Source organism: Arvicanthis niloticus, chromosome 26, assembly GCF_011762505.2.
Source record: "Arvicanthis niloticus isolate mArvNil1 chromosome 26, mArvNil1.pat.X, whole genome shotgun sequence".
In the NCBI taxonomy this organism is placed as follows: Eukaryota; Metazoa; Chordata; class Mammalia; order Rodentia; family Muridae; genus Arvicanthis; species Arvicanthis niloticus.
In genome coordinates, this window is record NC_133434.1 from 24,122,818 (window position 1) to 24,144,334 (window position 21,517).

General features: G+C 36.0%; 1 protein-coding gene and 1 long non-coding RNA gene across 6 annotated transcripts in view; one reads left to right on the top strand and one right to left on the bottom strand.

Moving 5' to 3' along the window:
* Atm (ATM serine/threonine kinase) overlaps window positions 1-21,517 on the bottom strand; it is a 104,608-nt gene that overhangs the window by 75,646 nt on the left and 7,445 nt on the right. For all 3 annotated transcript variants that reach the window (XM_076925224.1, XM_076925225.1, XM_076925226.1), the window contains 10 exons: window positions 18,634-18,798; window positions 15,917-16,082; window positions 13,791-14,029; window positions 11,753-11,916; window positions 10,538-10,704; window positions 8,264-8,635; window positions 7,336-7,530; window positions 5,309-5,404; window positions 3,898-4,123; window positions 2,255-2,380 (listed from right to left, as the gene is read on the bottom strand). In XM_076925224.1, the coding sequence (XP_076781339.1) occupies window positions 2,255-2,380; window positions 3,898-4,123; window positions 5,309-5,404; window positions 7,336-7,530; window positions 8,264-8,635; window positions 10,538-10,704; window positions 11,753-11,916; window positions 13,791-14,029; window positions 15,917-16,082; window positions 18,634-18,798 (1,916 nt within the window). The remainder of the gene's footprint in view (window positions 1-2,254; window positions 2,381-3,897; window positions 4,124-5,308; window positions 5,405-7,335; window positions 7,531-8,263; window positions 8,636-10,537; window positions 10,705-11,752; window positions 11,917-13,790; window positions 14,030-15,916; window positions 16,083-18,633; window positions 18,799-21,517) is intronic.
* LOC143439210 (uncharacterized) lies at window positions 279-21,315 on the top strand. 3 transcript variants are annotated; one of them, XR_013107564.1, is made up of 4 exons: window positions 279-413; window positions 14,871-14,906; window positions 17,092-17,374; window positions 20,168-21,315. It is a non-coding gene; the product is annotated as an uncharacterized LOC143439210 (long non-coding RNA). The 3 variants fall into 3 exon arrangements; XR_013107565.1 differs by lacking the exon at window positions 20,168-21,315 and adding an exon at window positions 13,510-13,614 and having other exon boundaries at window positions 17,092-18,640; XR_013107563.1 differs by lacking the exon at window positions 20,168-21,315 and having other exon boundaries at window positions 17,092-18,640.

Genomic DNA, 21,517 nt, shown 5'->3' on the forward strand with positions numbered 1-21,517 from the left:
ATTTAGAATAGAAGAAAAAAAAAAAGACAAATTCCAGTTGAAATAACAAGTTAGTATTGCTATTTTGAAATTTCATTTAAGAACAAAAATTCAATATATTTACAAACTGAACATGAAACTGGGACTTGGGCTGACACTAGCGTTTAGGAAAGGCTGATGCTTGGCCTAAACCCTGACACCTGTAGGGGTAGTTTTGATGCTATGATCCTGCTTCCCAATTGGTTCTTGATCTGTCAGTAAAGAAACCATTGGCCAATTGCTGGATGGAAGGAATAGGCGGGACTTCCGGGTCCCTGGAAGCAAGGAAAAGACCCAAGGAGAGAAGAGAGGGAGTTGGCCATGCTTCTGATGGAGAAAAGTTACCAGCCATGTAAGATCTCTAAACGAAATGGCCACACAGGCCGCTTCTACAGGTGGGTGGTCAGGGGAGTCTATCGGGGACTAGATGTAACTGAGCCTCTAAAGTTTAGGGCAGGTCAGAGGTTCGGAGATAAGAATATTGATAAGGGAATGCTTTTCCTGGTAGGAGATAGCAGCGCCCAGCAACTGTGTCAAAGGGCAAGTTGAGATTGAACAATTGTGTGTGTATCTTTTATCCTTGGATTCAAGGGAAGCTGGGTGGGGGATGGTAGCACGGCTGGTTCCAGAAGCTTACGGAGGGTAGCAAAAGCTACACACAACAGATCCCCAAGGGAAAGAAAAGGGCACATGATCATGCAATAAATAGGATTACAAATGACAAACACGCAAAAAGAAAATGGCAAATCCCAGCTATGTGTGGCAATGAACCTGTAATCTCAGTGCTCAGAGGGTAAAGGACATTAGGTTCCAGGCCAGGTTGGACAGTAAGACTTTGTCTCAATAAAAATAGTAACAAAAAATCCCACCACAATCTTAACATTCTGTTTCCTTTGCAAATCCCACCATACATATACTAGTATTGAGAGATGAAGAAAGCTTTAAACTAGGTGGTGGTGGTGGTGCATGACTTTGATCCCATCGCTTGGGATGCAGAGGCAGGTGGATCTCTGTGAGTTTAAGCCAGCCTAGTCTACAGAGTGAGTTCCAAGGTCCAAGACAGTGAGGGTTACACAAAGAAACTGTGTCTCATTCATAGATAGATAGATAGATAGATAGATAGACAGACAGACAGATAAATAATAGGTAGGTAAGTAGATAGATCTATCTATAAATAAAGTTTTAAGCTTAGAAACTATTTGTCTAATATACCCAATCAAAAGTTCTTTATTACAGATCATCTTAGGGAAAAAATTTTAAGAGTATAGACAAAATCAATGTGTATAGCTAGGCATGGTAGTACACTTTATATCCCAGGATTTAGGAGGCCCAAGGCAGACACTCTATGAGTTCCAGGACAGTTAGGGACCCCACCTCAAAAAACAGTATTCTAATGTGATATGAGATCATTTACCATATATATTTATTACTGGCTTATAATATTTTCACATTTTAAGGAAGGACACAGTATTTCTTTTAGATTGTGTAAGTAAAAGCAAAAAGTTAATCTGTACATATTGAGCATCTAAAATACAGAGGACAAAAATGTTTCAGAATTTGGAATATTTACACATATATAACAAAGTATCTGGAATATCCCAAATCTAAATACAAAACTCATTTGTTTCATCAACTCTGTGTTGGTTACCTTGACACAAATTAGTCATACGAGAAGAGGAAATCTTAACTGAGAAATTAGTCAATAGGCAAGCCTGTAGGGACATATTCTTGATTGATCACTGCTGTAGAAGGTCCTAGTCCATTGTCGGCAGTGCCATGCATGGACAGGTTTTGGGGTAAAAACCCAAAGTGAGCAAGCCTGGGGGAACAAGCCAATATACAGCATTCCTCCATGGCCTCTGCTTTCTACTTCCAGGACTCCACCCTGGCTGCCCTCTATGATGCATTATGATCCTGAAGGGTAAACCAAATAAACCAGGATGCTTTTGGTCATGGTGTTTATCCCAGAAACAGAAAGCTAAAGACAGCATCTTGCACACGTCTGATGGAAACAATGTCTACATTTTGACTATGACTGTATGAGGGCAGATGTAGAAATTTTCACCTTTATGGTTGTGCTGTAACTAAAATTTTCCAGCTCTAAAGTATTTCAGATTTCCTATTTTCAGATTAGTGACACTCAACTTATAAAAAAATTTATTTTACATATTTTTTCTAGGAATTCAATTCACTTAAATGCATCTAAAACTTTATTTATCAGTGTAAATTTTCCTACCTTGGCTTTCTGAAATAATTCTGATTTATATGCTTCGTCTTCGGTTGTTATACCCATATAACAATAGCAGCCAAGAACACCCACCAAAAGACTGGAACACCGGACAAGGGTTTCTGAACTTGTAATCTTAAAATAAATAAAAAATTTAAAAATACAGTATTAGATATAAATAAATCTATGTAGTTTGGAATTACCTCTGGAAGAACAAGTTCCTGTATATATGAAGAAATAAAAACTCAACAGCGTTAAAGCTGAAATACTCTAGGTAATACTTTAAAACTAGCTCAAAGATCACTATAGCAATATGATAACCAATATGCCATAAAAAAAGGGGGGGTGGGGCTAAGTTACTTCCTAAAACAGACAAGAATACCCAGCAGTGGGGCACAGACCTTTAATCCCAGCACTTGAGAGGCAGAGGCAGGTGGATCTCTTGAGTTCAAATCAGACTGGTCTACAGAGTAAGTTTCAGGATAGCCAAGGCTACAACAGAGAAACCGTATCTTGAAAAATCAACCAACCAACCTAAATAAATAAATAAATAAATAAATAAGGAAGGAAGCAAACAGATACATAAATAAATAACATTCTAAGAAAACAACAGAAAACTGAATGATTTTAGAGCAGAATTAGCTCCAGCTGATAAAGCAGAGCATCAGTAAGTGGCAATGACAGAGAAATAGCCATACTGCTCCTACTTGGTTTCTTGGGTCATTTTCTAGGCTGCTTATTTCACTCCTCAGGGAGTTTTTCAATTTTGTCATTTACTTAACAGACAACTTTGTGGAGAATATACAGATTAACAAACCAGTATGCTCTTTAAGCAAATTATGGCAAAGGTTGAGATATATAAACATAACAAGTATTCCTGGTACAAAGAAGATACTAATTATGTGCCCTTAAGATTGAAATACTAAATGGTATGAATTGTTGCTTTTTGGTTTTTCAAGACTAGGTTTCTCTGTGTATCTCTGGCTGTCCTGGAACTAGCTTTTAGACCAGACTGACCTCGAACTCAGAGATCTGCTTGCCTCTGTCTCCTAAGTGTTGGCATTAAATGTATATGCCACTACGCCCCAAAACTATGAAACTAATACATGAAAAATTACTGTGGCTGCGTGAACATAAGGCTTCTACAACAAATGTAACATGTGGCTATGTAAATACATGGAATAGAACAGATACACACCATACATGGAAAGGGTGTTTAACAAGAGAGTAGCATACATGAATTTGTGATGTTACAAAGATAAAAGAAATCATTTGACCTCTAAAGACCATGTCATGCCTTTATAATCATTCCACTTGTTGCAAATGCAACATCTAGATTTTTCTTCTACTGCGACTAAAATTTCCCTCCTTTGTACTAATATGCTCATCCCATCATGAAATTCTTAGACTCACACCAGCACTACTTCCCACTAACCTACCTAAGAATTGTCTACAGAGTTCCTGGAACAAAGTCTCTCAAAATTACTGTTTTCCTTCCTCCGTGCTATTTTTTCCTACTTGTTGGGCTGTGCCACCATTATTTACAACCAGGCCTCCCTTATCTTTCCTGCCTTTCACTCTCCCATTTTCCTTCCTAATAACAACCCATCAAAGTTCAAGAATACACCTCAGTTCTTTTTAAGAAATCTCACCTCAGAAGAGTAATTATTTAAAAGCTGTTCTGATAATCCCAGAAGATAATGATCCAATGATTCCTTGAGGTTTTGGTGGACAGAGAAGCCAACACTAGACTGAAATTTTTCTACAGTATATTCTTTGACAGTAGTTAGAAAATCCATCTTGTCAAAAGTTGTCTGAAGAAATAGTTCTTCTACTTCTGAAAATGAAGGCTCTTCTTTATCTTCACAGTGCTGTTCACTTCAGGAGTAAGATCAATGATTAATAACCATGATCTAATATATTTTCAACTTATTTGCAATACATTACAAGTAAAATCATTAAGAAACCATTTATAGCATTCAAAGACTGGTGATAACATTTGTGAATTAATGTCAAATGCTTCTCTTCTTTGGGCTTTTATGGCAAAATGAATTGAGATTGGCAGCAAATTTTACAAAAATACACAAGTTACAGTTTCAAATACAAATTCAGAGATATATTTAGACTCTAACCCTAGATAACTGAATGTAATTACTAAAAACATCGGCCTTCTTTTCACTTGATTTCCAAAATGAGTGATTTTTCTTTCATTTTAAAGAAGTGAAAGACTGGATATCTTCATATCATTGAGCTATTTTCGGTCACAGTGTCAAATGTAAATCTCTGAGCCAATCAATGAAAAACAAGTGCTTAAATATTTTTCACGTTCATTATAATTAAGCTTCGTTTTTCAGTATTGATTCTTGTTACACTGCTCAGGATGATTTCCAACCTCTGATTTCAAGATTCTCTTGCCTCAGCTGCCCAGTGTTTGAACCACAGGACATCATTATATCCAACTCTCATTAGTTTTTCTATTGTTCTGCCATCAATTTAGCTAGATAGATGGAGTAGTGAATGAGTGAGTGCTGGTGTGTGTGTGTGTGTGTGTGTGTGTGTGTGTGTGTGTGTATGCACCAGATGCACACATAAAGTCAAATGACAACACCAAGAGTCAGTTCTTCCTTCCAGCCTGTGAGCCTCAGGTCCCAGTTACTGAACTCAGATTATCAGGTTTGAAAAATGCCTTTACCTGCTAAGCAATCTCACTGGCACTTTTAAAACCCTAACAAATTTTATTCTACATAGTAGGGTCTCTACTAAAAACTCACTTCACTTAAATTTTATGTTCTTAATTTCCCATAACTGTTTAGTTTTTTTCCTCTTAACACTTGTTAGACATGTTACAATACACAGCAATAAAACGGTAACTTTCATCTAAAGTAATAGGACATAAATTATAATCACTAATAAAAAACTTCTTTTTGCTTAGCTGTAGTGATATTTTTCAATCAGACCAATTTACATCATAATTACTAATAAGATGAGCTCCCACCCTGATATGATTATCTTTCTAATTAATCCTATATCTTAAAACATCACATATTTTCTTATATAACATACCATTCTGGCACAGTTTGAAAAAACTTCATTGCAGCTTTTGAGTTTTTCATAGTGAGGCTTACAAGAATTTTTTCCAGTACAAGATGAGGAAAATTACTAAAAAAAGAAAATAAAAAGCTTTAGTTAAAAGACCATGTACCATTAGAAAACAATCTTTAATGTCTATCTATCTACACACATAAATTATGATCCTTAAAATTCAGATCCCACACTAAAAATGCTTTCATGTGTCCTGAATCACTATTGGAAGGAGTTTATTAAAGAGGTTAGAGCAACTATGGTTTCCAAAACTGCTTAGAATAAACTATACATAACTTTAAAAGCATGATTTCTGTTTTCAGATTGTTATGTATATTTCCCTGCATCAATGTCTATGCTTCCTGTATGCTTGATGCACAAAATGGCAAAAAGAAGGCATCAAAATATTTTGAAACTGCAGTTATAGACACATAGAACCTGGAGTAGCAGCTCACAGTTGTGGGCTTCTATGTAGGTGCTAAGAATTGAACCCTGATCCTCTGGAAGAGCAGCCAAGTACTTTTCATTGTTTACGTCACCTTTTCAGCACTTTCTGCTCTAATAGTATTTCTTATAAAAGAGTATTAACTAAAGATAAAACACTATGCTCTACCCTGCAGGGGAACAGTAAACTGGACCTATCCTAGGGCCTAAGTCCTACTTTGTTTTCTCATTATTCACAAATTCAAATTTCACCAAAAAGATACCCATGATTATTAAGATACCCATTATGATTAAGGAATAGGATGAGATATAGAATGAAGAGGGTGGTCCTGTTCCCCAATTGGTTCTTGATCTGTCAGTAAAGAAGGCTAGGGGCCAATTGCTAAGCAGAAGGTACAGGCGGGACTTCCGGGTTCCAGGAGGAAAAGGCAGATGCAAGGAAGGAGAAGGTGAACTTTTGCCACGCCTTGGAGGGAGAAGCAGCCAGCAACCACTTGAGGTTTCAGCTGGGGCCTGTGGCCAATATTACAGACAGGTGGTCAGGGAAGTTTGACAAGGGATATGTGGGACTAGCCACTGGAGTTTAGGGCAGGTGGGAGGAGCGGAGATAAAAATATTATTAAAGGTATGCTTTTCCGAGTAGAAGGTAACGGAGATAAAAATATTAAGGGCACACTTTTCCAGGCAGGAGGCAGGAGGCCTTAAAGCAAGTTGAAAAGGAACAAGGTTTGTGTGTGTTGTGTCTTTTGTCGGCGGATTCAAGGGAAGCGAGTAGGGGCTGGTAGCACAGCCCACCTCCCCCAGCAAAAGCTGGTAGAGCAAAAGGGAGGCTTGGGAGGGGGCTAGCGAGGCCAGTCCCAGAGCAAAGGCGGGTAGAGCATAAAACTACACACAACAATAGAATGTCACAAAAAACACTACAGACCAGGTGTGGTGGCACACGCTTTTATTCCTAGCACTCAGGAGGCAGAGGAAGGGGAATCCCTGTAAGAGACCAGCTTAGTCTTGGTTTACATAGGGAGTTCCAAGTCACACCAGAGTTACACGGTAAGACCATGAAACATACAAAACAAAAAACAAGCCAACAGGCAAAAGAAAAGAGAAGAGAAGAGAAAAAAAAACAGGTGCTAAATTTAATGGGAGAAAGACATTTTGGTGTCCTACAATAGGGAAGTTAATCATGATAATTTACTGTGTATGTTTTTTTTTAAGAAGCCATGGTTTTCGATGTGTTCCTCATAAGAAAATTACGAAGATAACATAGTAACTGTGATTTAAACATTTTACAATGTACGTGTATCAAATATTAGATGGCATATCACAAATATGAATATTTTTATAAATGTTAAATTTTTAAGAAACTGTCCTTCATGAAAATCTCCATATTTTGCACTTAGATAACCTTTCATTTCAGAAAAGATTCAGCACAATGATACAGATGACTTTTAATATGTTGGAGATAACTCTAGGAAATTCTGCACTGTAAACTTACCTTATATCAAATATGTGGAGCCTTATAAAATTAAACAAGCAAACATGCAGAGTCAGAACAAAATAAGAATTACCTCTGAAGAATTGGAGGCAGCTCTGTGCTGTCTTCTAAGTCATCTTCTAACTGGTAGAATAAGAGCCATCTCATTATTGACTCCTTTACAGAAAAACTTCTATTTACTTCACACACACTTTGTTCTGTTCCCATTTTTATTGCATCTGGAACTACACAGATGCTAAGTGCCGAAGTCAAACAGTGTACGGAAGGACTACAAAGAAACACAAGGACACTGTCAGAAGCAAGATCTCTGAAGGGCAGACCTGAGCTCTGCTGCTTACCACTGAGGCTGATGCTCAGGGCAATACGAGGAAAATTCTGTAAACAAAGCTGTGGAAGGAAAATGACATTTCAGAAAACTCTTTTGATATAAAATTTTTGTTCAGGGGTCTAGAGAGATGGCTCAGAGGTTAAGAGCACTGTCTGCTCTTTCAGAGGTCTTGAGTTCAATTCCCAGCAACCATATTGTGGCTCACAATCATCTATCCTAGGATCTGATACCTTCTTCTGGTATGCAGGTGTACACTGCAGACAGAGCACTCATATACATAAATAAATAAATCTTTTAAAATACTGTCCAATAAAAATGTGCAGAACTACAAGAATGTTTATGAATATTGAATAATTATAAATTACAGTTAATAATTTAAATTTTATAATCCTATACAGAAAACTTGTCTTAAAAATGCTTGCATCTTTAAACCTAGCACCTAGGAAGCAGAAGCAGCAGAACTCTTAAATTTGAAGCCAGCCAATTATAGAAATTAACCAATTAATTAAAATTGCCCTTCACAAAAACTCTCTGTATTATTAAGTATTTTGGACAAACCAACAAAAGCACCCAAAACAGATTTAATATATCTTTTGCTGAAGTAACAGATTATGAAAATAACCAGGGATATACACTCGTGTGTTTATGTAAAATCAAATATAATTAAACCTACCTTGAAGGTTTACAGGCTGAGCCAGTAAATAACTTCCAGAATTCTCTGTCAAGTTCAACTAAACTACCTTGAATAATGGCCCCAAGTAAACCAAAGTTTTCAGTTTGTGTTTGTTCAGAACTTATACCACGAAAGGTAATAGACCAAATTTTAATCCATAGTTTCAATAAATCTGACTTTTGAGAGCTTTCCAGGTTTGATTTCTTGCCTTGACATAAGGCCACTTCCGTAAGGCAACGTAACACATATGGAATGCGTTCTCCACGCCGCTGTTGAGGCAGAAGCTGGTACAGTATCAGTATTAATGGAGACAGCTCACAGTTAGGTAAACTGGAAGGATATTTTGATATTAATCGGGTTGTAATCTGTAGCCTGAAAGGAAAAAAGAAAAGGATTATTGTGAAATTTTTTTCAATCCTTAATTAACAACATAAAAGAAAACAAAGATGCAAATACTATACCTTTCTGTATCCTAACTAAAGTATCATCTTCATTCTTTTCAATAATGTTTTCAAGTAAATTAACTGCTGATACTGACTAGGCCCTGCTGCCAATTACAACAGGAAGAATCACATGATCTGGCTAGCTATGCCTTTACATAAAATCTCCAATACAACTCATTTTTCTGATCTTTTGTCACCAAAAATACTTCATATTAGAAAAATATAACCTAAACACTTGTCTTTGACACCAGTTGATCATTCAATACAATGTTCCGTGAAGACTCCAGAATAACAGTTCTCAACCTGTGGGTCACAAGCCCTTTGGGAGTCGAAAAACCCTTTCACAGGGGTTGTGTATCAGATATCTTACATTTCCGATATTTACATTATGATTCATACCAATCATAACATTACAGTTATAAAGTAGCAACAAAAATAATTTTCTGTTGGGAGTCACCACAACATGAGAACTATATTAAACATTTGCAGCATTGGGAAGGTTGAGAGCCACTGCTCAAGGAATACTACTCAAAACCAGGAATCCTATGTTATTCATTGTTCCAGGTCTGAAGTGTGGCATATAAAAGCCATTCAGTAATTCTTTTGATTTGTTTAGTTTTCGTTTTATGAGACTGAGTAGTGTAGTTTCTCTGTGTAGCCCTGGTTGGCCTTGAACTCAGAGCTTCACCTGCCTATGCCTCCTAAATGCTGGGATTGAAGGCCAGCACCACCTCCACCCAGCTAGTAACTCTTGATTAAATAGACAGATTAAGAATCTAAAGTAGTGAAAGATTTATACAAGAGAAACCAGAAAAAAAAAGTCAATGAAAATGCTCCTAATGATACTCTGTTATATGTAGACCTGAGCCTAATATCAGAGAGGCTTCATCCAGCAGCTGACAGGAGCAGACGCAGAAACCCACAGTCAAACATTATGTGGAGTTGGGGGTGGAGGGTGAGGATCATGGGGGCTCAGAGACTGAAACAACAATCATGGAGCCTATATGGGTCTGAGCTAGGATCCCCTGCATATATTTTATGGTTGTGTAGCTTAGTGTTCTTGTGTGACTCCTAACAGTGGGAGTGGGGTTCTTTCTGGCTGGTTTGCTTGCTTTGGAACCCTTTTCCTCCTACTGGGTAGCTTCATCCATCCTTTACAAGAAGGTATGTGCATAGTCTTACTGTAAGTTAATATGCTATGTGTGGATGGTATCTCAGGGAGGAGTGGATCTGGGGGGAGAAGGAACTGAGAGAAATAGAGGGAGGGTAAACTCTAGTCAGGATGTACTACAGAAGAGAAGAATAAAACAAAAAAAATCTGAAGAATTGTCAACTACATAAAATAAATAACAAAATTTATATAGCTTTTCCTTACAACTTAATTACATATAAATATTCCAGTAACACGGTGAAAAATATCTTCCTTCCCCCTAAAAAAATCTGTTAAGTCTCTATGTGTCTTCCGGAATGCTGGTTAACACTTCTGAGTTGGCTGGTCCCTTTCAGCAGAGAAAACAGGCCTGACTAGAAGCCTCTAATGAGCCTATCAGAGTTAATCTGTCAGTATATAGTTGTGCACATTTAAATATGAATGAAAATAAGAGTTAGGAAAAAGAAAAAAAACAAAAACCTTGTCTACATGTCTAGCATTGACTAGCACATCAGATGCACCTTTTAGAGACTATCTCAATATCTATAGCAATAACACTTCTTTCTGCTACTAATAGCAGAACTCTGGTCTGGGAGTAATCAAATAACAGCTCTGGTCAATGAAGGCTTTCTGGGGAAAATTGCCTTAAATGACACCAAATGAGAAAATACAACATTTTACCAAGGCACAAGATCAAAATCATTCTGTGACTTCTGAAGAGAATCTTTTATCACGTCCCAGCCTATATCTATTTTCCTTCTTTTGCAAGGTACGCTGTAATCAGTGGATTCTCTTTGTGTCATATAAGACTGAGAAATCTCCACGGATCTGGTATCTGCATTAAAAAGCTGCAAAATAAAAAACACATTTTTATAGTGAAAATTTTTTTAATAAATCATTGGGGAGAAAAATACTTCTCAAATGAAGATATAGGGACTCAGTTAATAATAAGTTATAGAAGTATATAAAGACATTAAGAGATAAATATTTTGCATAGCAGTAATGACAGTTTTAGCAAGTATTTGCAAGTAGAGTACTAAATTTATTTTCTGGAGACATTTACCAAAACTGCAAATAGTATATTTTCAACAGGATTAAAATTTAAATTTACATTTAATTACATGAGACTACATAATGATTAAATTATATTAACAGTTAAGAGAGCAAAATTACTATCAGTATGTCAATTACATCTGTAGAGAATAAAATACTCATTTATAGTGCCCAGTGGAACACTATACAAATGAAGCCAGGCACAAAAGTCTACATACATATGATTCTATCTCTATGGAATGTCCCAAACAGACAAATTATTCAAAGATAACATAAGTAGATTAGGAGCTAAGAGAAACAAATAAAGATAACCGAAAGCTGGGAGGTCTAAAGTTTCTGTAGGGGAAGACAAAAGGCTTTGGATAGATTTTAGTGATGTTTTCAGAACAAACCAATGATAATAATTACTGTAAATATTATCAGCAAATTTTAAGCTACGTGAATACTAATTTTTTGTCTAAGACAAGGTTTATTTGTATATCCTTGGCTGTCTTAGAACTAGCTCTTGTAGACCAGGCTGACCTTGAACTCACACAGATCTGCCTGTCTCTGCTTCCCAAGCGCTGTGATTAAAGGCATTCTCAATCACTGTCCAGTTGATTTTCTTTTAAAAACTTAGGATAGGATCCATTCACCTTCCCTGCAGATGACTGTCATCACTAGCTCAAGACACATGTTCAAAAGTTATCTTTCAACTAGAAGGGTTAGTTTCAAATACACCTAATTTGAAAATAACTGTTAGGTATATGGAATAATTTCATAGGCCTGTCATAATGCAAAGTATAAGCATCCAGCAGAAAGAAAATTAACAGGAATTTTCAAATGTGACAACAGCTACCATACCTGGTAACAGATATCTGCCATCAGGTCAATCAGATTTTCCTTGACAGCAATATTCCGAGATCCTGAAGAATACTTTCCTCTACTTCCTATATGGCTTATCTCATTCACTAGCAGGTCGTACAGGTTATACAAGATACTTTTCCATTTCATGGATTCATAAGCACCTGTAACCCAGAAACACAGTCTATTTCTATTCAAATTCCATTGGCACTGCCAGCTCTCAAAATAACTCAACTTCTTAGGCACTTCAACATTTCATGCCTAGTCTGTTGTCTACTCAGTACTAATGCCCCTTTGGGCAATATACTTAAGAACTCTACTTCCTAATGGTTTTCACTTCATAATCAGGTAACTGTGGTTATTATAACTATCCTCACATTCTCATCTAAAAATGTCCCTTGTCTAATGTATTATGTAATGTATTATGTATTAAGAAAGATAATATGCCCTTCTTCCACACGAGGACCAGATTCTGTATAAATTTTATTATTGCTCCTTCTATGAGTACAAACACAGAGCTCTGTTTACAGTGGATATCTCACCATGCAGTCACACTTGAGTCCATTTATGCCCCTTTTAAAATGCTGAACTAGAGTCTGCAGTCTTGTAAACATAATGCTCATGGAAAACTACAGGACTATTAATTCCCACAAACAAGGTAACATAAAAATATATTACCGAAGGCTGAAACTATGTGAATTTTTCTGGTAGCCTCATAACCCTGTCAAATTTTCAATTAACCATAAATATGCAGTTAACTAACACATTATACCATCTCTTAACCTGCCTCATCTTTATCCTGGTTAGAGCAGGATGAAAGACAAAAACTGAGAAGTCACAAATTTTTTCTACATATATCTGAATTATACAGTAAAAGAGTGGATACATATCCTTACTGAAAAAAGAGTGGTACAACAGTTATTCTCCATTCTAGCTGATGTTATTTAATGTCAGACCATCTCAACAAAATCATCACGATTACCCAAGATGAACTAGTCTAAAAGCTAGTACAAGCCCAAAGACAATCATAGACAAGCCATGAGAGAGAGAGAGTTCACTGAGGTCAAATGTCATTCAATCCAGTTTTGGTTTTGCTTGTTTTTTTTTCTAGACAGGGTTTATCTGTTGAGAACTGGTTGTCCTGGAACTCACTTTGCAGACCAGGTCTGGCCTCCAACTCAGAAATCTGCTTGCCTCTGCTTCCCAAGTGCTGGAATTAAAGGCATGCACCAATCCAGTTCTTTAAAAATGAAGAATGGGGCTGGAGAGATGGCTCAGAGATTAAGAGCACTGACTGCTCTTCCAGAGGACCTGAGTTCAATTCCCAGCAACCACATGGTGGCTCACAACCATCTGTAATGGGATCTAATGCCCTCTTCTGGTGTGTCTGAAGATAGCTATGGTGTATTCATATACATAAAATAAATTAATTTTTAAAAAAGTTTCATTTAAAAAAAGAGAATGAAGAATAATATTCTTGGTTAAAAAGAAAAAAATCAGGGAACACAAAACAGTCATGGAGAACAAGAGATTCCTTACCAGTCCTTTACTGTTGTTTATTTTGCCCCCAGAAAATGAGCCTGGTGTAAGGGTGAGGCCCCAGGGGTAGCCATTCGACCTCACATGCCTTGCAAAGTCTTAAGTACATAGCCTTTTTGGAAACTAAGTAACTGGCTTGGCTCTTTTACTTTCTATTAGAAATAAGAAACATGTAGATAAACAAGTTCTTGCTTTCTCTAAATTCCTTTGCTTTACAGCCTACGTTCCCTCTCAATAGAACGTGGTGGTGGATAAAGGGCTGTTGGAGGAGATGTCTCAGACTTGTTTCCATCTTATACTTTACTGAATAATGGGATGGCAAGGTAGGACTTATTGCTACTGTTTCAGATCCAAGAAAATGCATGAAAACCAGTCTCAAGACTAGTCACACTACTAACCAGAGAGAGACACTTCATTCCTCTAGAGAACAGTGATGCCACACTCAGACAGCTAGTATTTTAATGAAACATACTCAAATTGGGAAAAATTCCCTTTATACCTTTTTCGGAAGCTTTGGCTCCTTGTGGATGATGGATATAAATTTGTAGTTGAATTAGTTCAATAATTACTTCTTTTAAAGAATCATTAAGTCTATGTTGAGTCCAAATATATAGTAAGGTAGGAAGAATTTCGTCTCCTATTTCACACACCCGTTTTCGGAAGTTGACAGCCAGAGTCTTGAGGAAAATGTTAAGGGCTGCTAAGATGTGACTTAAGCCAGGAGAGCTCTTTTCTTGTCTGCAACAGAAGATAAGCACATTTGAAAGAATAAAATTTAATATTCAAACAGAATCATATCCTGGGTTCAAATCTCTTCAGAAAAAAAAAACAAAAACCAAAAACCAAAAAAACCAACACAACATTACTAACCATTAAAAAAACACTGAATCTCACTTGGGGTTAAGAAATTTTTCCTGGGGGCTGGAGAGATGGCTGAGGTTAAGAGCACTTCCTGAGTTCAATTCCCAGCAACTACATGGTGGCCCACAACCATCTGTAATGGGATCTGATGCCCTCTTTTGGTGTGTCTGAAGCTACAGCTTGCTCATATACAAAAATAAATACATCTTTAAAAAAAAATTTTTCCCGTTAAATCTCTCTGCTACTAAACCGCTGTCTAAAAATATACATAATTTAATTGTATACCTACAATTATACATGTTTTAACATAAACTGAATTTTGCCATACAGGTGTGCACCAATGTTTCCAAAACATTTTACTAATTTTAAAAATGTATTTACTTATTTATTTTTATGCATAGTAATTCACTGTAGCTGTCTTCAGAAACACCAGAAAAGAGCATCAGATACCATTACATAGGGTTGTGAGCCACACTGTGGTTGCTGGTTCCTTTTGAGTGTGAAAGACAGTCTTTCACACTCCCACCAATGCAGTGAGAAGTTGTCTCCAAACTGCTAATAGCACTTGCTGGTTATTTCAAGTAACACAGCTCTTTTAACTTCAGTACCACTGTGATTTGTCTTGCATGTCTTTGGTGGCTAATGAGGTTGAATGTGTTCATAAATTAATTGATTGCATATTTATTTTTCTTTTCTCATTTATTTTCTCATGATGCAGACCAAGATGGAAATAAACTCACAATCATCCTATTTTGTAAGTAACCTATTTTTACTTATTTATTTATTTTTTGAGAATTCCATACACTGTGCCTTGATCCATCTCCCCAGCAATATGGTTTTTGTTACCAAGTTTCATAAAGGTGTTATATAATCTGGATGTTAAGTCTTTAGTCAGATCCACAGTGTACAAAAGCCTTTCCCATTTGGCAAGCTATCTCTTCAGTCTGATCAGTATTTCCTTTCTATGAAGAAGCTGTAGTTTATATAAAAACACTTAATTCTTTTTGCTTTCATTTTGGGGGTTTACTCCCAAAAGATCAAGGCTTTATCTTAGAAAAAATTTAGTGTGTCTGCACACGCATGCACATATGTATGCATAAAGAGGCCTAAGGAAGATGTTGGGTGGCCCAACTGTTCTCCACATTCCCTTGAAATAAGGTCTCTCACTGAACCTGGAGCTTGCTGTTGTGGAATAATGTTGGTGGTCAGTCAGCAACCCTAATACTCTGTCTCTACCTTCAACTCCAACTCAGTGAGGGATGAAAAAGTTACCCTGGGCTATCTGTTTGGCTGCTAAGGATCCACACTCAGGTCTTCATGTTTGCACATCAAGTGTCTGTACACACTAAGCCGCCTCTCCAGGCCCTTATATCAGTATCTTAAACTCCTTTCATCTCTTTGCTTTCTTCAAGTTTCTAAGTTATAAAGCTTTGGTCTGTTTTAAGGTTTTTTTTTTTTTTCTTTTTTCAAATAGAATGGAAAATAGAAGTCAAGTTGCATACAAAAATGAAATATCATAATGAAACATATGACTCTAGTTATGTACTAATAAAAACTTAATATTCAAGAAAATAGAAATATTCTGATTTGATCATTTCATACTATATAACTATACTGAATAACCACATTTTACATCACAAATTTGAGCAAGTGAATACCCACTGTTGAAAAGGCTGTATTATTTAGTCACTAAATCTAAAACATAGTCATAGCAAGAAGATCTAATGTAGTTTAGTACAATATGAAACAAAGTGGTCAGATTACCTGGCATTCTGAATAGCCTTGGAAAAAAGATCTAAAAACTTTGAAGGTAATCCATCAGTCTGTGAACAGCATCCTCTGGTGACAGCATGAATTATTCTAGCCACTAACACTCTATTAATGTCCTGTGACGGTTTGAGGTACAGCCTGAAGTACACTGAGAACAATTCTAAAAATTGAAAACAAAAGTATTAGCTTATTATTTTAAAAATCAACTATGTTCAACACAATTCAACTTAAATATGCTATAATTCTCCAAGACAGAAGTATTAAAGATAACCTTGAATTTAATAGAATACATCAATGTTTATTAATGTACTTAAAATAGGAACATAGGTAGCACAGTGTGAAGATACGTTTTAACAACAAGACCTCAAGCTACTTAATGTCTCCATGCCTATGCTGTTTTATCTAGGAATAACAAAGTCACTAAGTCCTGGTGTCCTATCAATGGTGTTTTTTAAAATATGTATAGAAAGTCACCCTTTATGAATGGCTTCACAGTTCGCTCTGCTTGTATGTAACCTCACAATAGCATGACAGTTTATGGATCTTTTGTAAAGGACATAAGGTTCTTGCTCAAAGAAAAAGGAAAGTTTATTCCTCGCAGCAGTGACAGCAAGCAGAATACTTCCATCTTTGCATTAGGTCCCCAATCTCAACAGCATTGTGAAGTAATAAATAAAATAAGTAGGTTTAAAGCAAAACCATTCTCTGTGTAAAAGAAGCCAATGACTCTACCTCTCAAGTTATTCACTGCACAATATACCCTTGAAGAAAGAAGTCTACATTAAAAACAGTAACAAGAGTCAGAGTTATGCAGAAAAGTAAAATCTATTGAGAATTGTTCCAGACACAGTGAAGAGGAAGCTAGTGGCTTAGGACTTTCCCCCATTAGAAGACAGAATCAGGAAGAATATCAACTATTTTGTGTCATCCTTTTCACTTATTCATGCCATGCTTCTGCAAAAATGGATGAAATTGGCTTTAAATTGGGTATCAAACAAGATATATGGCCAATATAAATAAATCATTGTATTTTTAATCATATGATGTAGTAAGAGTTCATAAAATTGTATCAATTATCCCAACACGTTTGCACTACACAGTAGTAAAAATGTTCATGCACACATTGAAGAGGAAGAATCCTTTTCAACAATTTTCTCTTTTATTGACAGGTAAGAAAGAGCAAAGGCCAACACTACCACTGCTTCTGATTAAAGCACATCGAGCTACATGTTTCTCGAGGGGAATGATCCAAATGTTCAGAATCCATCATTCTCTAGAGAGCACGTATAAAGGACATCACGAGACGCCTCAAGAAGTCTCAGAAGAGTAGATCCCTGCTTCTTCACAAAAGGTGCAATGTATGCATTCGGATGAATGTACTTTCTCCATGAATAGTAAAACTTCACATGTGAAAAACGTTTGTGGAATTTAAAATCTCAAATATCATCAAAGGTAAGTTTCTTGAGCAATTGTGTCGTGTGCCAATGGAACTGAATGGTATAAAGCATTCAAATATGTGTTTGCTTTTGTTTAATGCCCTGACTGAAGTACAGTGCAGAAATGCTGTCGAAGGACTCTGGTGAGGCCTTAAGTTACATTGCATCACAATGGTCCAAGGACTTGTACGATCAGTGATTGGGATCAGAGTTTAATAACAACTCTCTCAAGTGCTAAGACAAGAATGCCAGGAATAGGAAGTAATTTTGTATCACAGTACTGAGCAGTCTAGAAATAGAATTTTTTTTAAAAAAAAATAGTACTTTGTCTCGTAGGTCAACAGGTAAAAGATCTTTTAATGCATTTGATTTTCATTACCTTACTAGTTACCTAACATCTATCTCTGCCTAATGCAGTGAATACTTTTGCACGTTATCTTTCCTGTAACATTTAAGGTATCCACCACATCCCTTTTAACTTAGAACCCTTGCTTTCAACCTCTATGACATCCCTGTCTTTTGGTTTCCTCCTTTATTTATGGCTCAGCAGAGGTGTCACTGCTCTGTGTACACACTGTAAACAAGCCTAGAGAGAGCGAATGGCATGATAATTTTTAGTTGACTGTATTTTTTTTCAGTTACTGGACTACTAGATAGCTTAAAACAGAGCAGTAATCTTTAAAATTTATGATTCAGTTCTAGTGGTGAGCATCTACTAGAAACAATATGTGACTTAATACTTTTGAAAGTACATAATAGGGGGCTGGAGAGATGGCTTGGCAGTTAGGAGCACTGACTGCTCTTCCAAAGCTCCTGAGTTCAATCCCCAGCAACCACATGGTGACTCACAACCATCTATAATGGGATCTGATGCCCTCTTCGGGTGTCTGAAGACAGCTACTGTACTCATATACATAAAATAAATATATCTTTAAGAAAGGAAGGAAGGAAGGAAAGAAGGAAGGAAGAAAGAAAGAAGGAAGGAAGGAAGGAACATAATAAATGAAATTTAAGAAGTGGACATGGTAATGTATAACTCTAATTCTGGCCTTGGCAGACCAAGGCAGGAGGATTCCAAATTGAAGGCCAGAACGTGATACATAGCAAGATGTTATCTTGAAAAGAAAAAATTTAAGGCTCTGAAACTACAATGATAAGGTTTTTATCAATATAATGTTCAACTCCAAGTCGTCTGTGGGATGTAGACTGCTTTTACTGTTGAAATTTCTATTTTATAAAGGAAAAAAAAAAAAACCCACAGCCTTCAAAACATACCTAGCCACTGTTGCTGAGATACTTCACACCAGTATTTTCTCACAGAAAGAATGTCTTTGAGCAGTATGTTGCTACAGTCAGCTCCATAAGTTACGCCATTAGATGAATCTTTCACTGTATCCATGACATAATTCAAGAGGTCTTGACATTTTAGCCTGGGTGCTCCTATTTAAAAATTAAACAAAATAGTAAAAATGCATAGATCTTAAAAATAAAGAATCTTTCCAGTGCCAACTTCTTTAACCAGTTATTCCATTCAGAAAGTTTCTCTTAACTCACTTTCTCATACAACACGGTTTGGTAAATTCTATAGCCCCTAAGTAAAATTCAACTGGTCGGCTATTTTGTTAATAAAGTTTAACTGGAACACAATCATGTTTCTGCATTTACTACTGTAAATGACAAGAAATGAGTACCTGCAACACATGATATATGACCTAGAAAGCTAAAGAAAAAGAAAAAAAAAAAACCATTTGCTAGATGGCTCCATTGAAGATTAAATTTACCAACCTCTAAAAATAATGCAAAATAGAGATTAATTTTTAAGTTTAATTCACAATTTGTGGCACTGGACTTAAAAGGATTCTAAGTGTCTGAGCATCTTTATGAATAAGTTTATTAAAGTAATCTTGAATTATTCCAATTAGAAATAGCCTAGTTACACTCTAAAAAGCAAGATTATTTCCATGACATCTAAACAGCATACAAATGGCATAATTGTAGAAAGGGCTGAAATTTTAACAGCACAATATTTTAGATTCTGAAAATTCAGTGGTAATAAATGTTCTTCTAAAATGGGTTAAGCAGCCACCTTTTCTTTGTATGTGTATGGATGTTTTGCCTCCTTATATGTCTCTGTTCTGTGTGTATGTCTGTGTGCATGCAGTGCCTGCAGAGGTCAGAAGGCTCCAGATCTTCAGGACTGAATTTATACATGTGGGTGCTAAGAATTAAACGCAAGTCTTCTGAAAAGGCAGCCAGTGTAAACTCCCCCGCCCCTAAATGTATATTTTTAAAGATCACAAAATTACATTTTAAAACAAAATTATGCTAGGCACAGTATTACACGCCAATAATCCCAGTAGTCCTGGGTAAAGGCAAGATTCTAGTTAAGGTATCATTCTTAACTATACAGTAAGCTTAAGACCATCTTGGGCCACGGGGAAACCCTATCTAAAGAAAAACAGGGGGGGAGTGGGAGGGGGAAGATTTAAGTTTAGAAGGGTGGTGTTTGCCTGTAACTTCAGGTAAAGGCTGGAGAACGGTGAATTGCCAAGGCTACAGAAATAAATATGTTTATTTTTATCAAATCATACTGATATCAAAGCTAAAAGATTATCATTTCTTCAATACTGACTTCATTTTGAAATTGAACTACATGTAGAGTGAACTTCAATATGTATAAGTGAAATGTATTAGATCAGCATTTTAACAATGAGACTGGTTATATATTCAGAAGTATCAGGCTATGGTAAGTACTCACTGATATCACAGCCTAACATAAAAAGCTTTCAGTTGTGGCTTATAATTTCAGGCATCTGACCCATGATGACTCCCACATCTGTGTGATCCTTTTCTACTATTCCTTGGGTATGTCTCTCACAATTCTTGAAATATTATTTTTATATACAATATTTGTTGTATTGTCAGAATAGTATGGAAAGGAATAATTGACCACAAATGTCCAAGACCAACAATAGACAATAAATAAAGTTAACTTTATAAGTATTAAGATGAAATCTTAATTTTCTGTATTCTTTATCTCAGAATATTCTCTTTCTCTGCCAAACACAATTGTCTTAAAGTTTATGTTTTTATTTCCTAATTCTTTCAGTAGAGATTAAAACTCAAGAGAAAAACCAAATAAATAAAAATCTAAAAATCTGTTTTATAAGGAGGCTGTTGTTTATATATGCTTAAGAAACCTCACCAGTTTGCACACCTGGTTTCTATTTTCTACTCTCTGTGTTTAGTAAAGAATCAGGAACATCGGAATTACTTTAACTTCCTTCCTAACTATTCCCACCCACTAGTTTGTTAATAATTTTCTTCATTCTACTTTGGAAGCAGTAGTTTAAAAAGTCTGTTAAAATCTCAACATGTGTTTAAATTGCTATCAACCATTCAGTTCGTGTAAATTAATAAGAAATAAAGCAAAATGATAGTAACTCTCTAATTTTATTGTAAGTTTCCTGACAAGGCAAAAATTCATTTTTTTTTTAAAAATTTATTGAAAATAAGATTTTTTTTCTTATACAATGTAACCTGTTTACTTTTTCTTACTTTTACTCCTCCAAGTTCTTTCCCACCTCCCGTTCTCTCCAGATCCACTTCCTGTCTCTCAATACAAAAGAACAGGCTTCTAAGAGACAACAATCAAACATAACAAATAAAGTATAAAACAAAAACCATCATATCAAGGCTGGACCACGTAACCCAAAAGAAGGAAAGCAGCCAAAGAGCAGACAAAAGAATTAGAGACTCACTTGTTCACACTCAGGAGTCCCATAAAAATACTAACTGAAAGCTAGGATATAGCCACAGAGGACCTCCTGCATGTCAGCCTGTTCTTGCTGCTTCTGATTCTGAGTTCAATTTAAAAGCTATCTTTTAAATAAAATAGTGCTTTTTATCTATTTAAATGATCTAGTTTTGGGCAATTTTACCTTGTTATAAACTAACATATTGGTACATTTTTAAATGTGATCTCCATGATTAACTTTGTAACTAAAGGTTTCTTTTCACTAGAAGATAAAATTGTAAGCAAAATTTTCTGCTGGACAACAAAACCTGGTGTCTTTCACTCAGAAATTACATAGTACAAATTAAGATCCCAATTTTACAAGCCACTAGAACAGTGTTTGAGTAAATACAAAGCTACCAC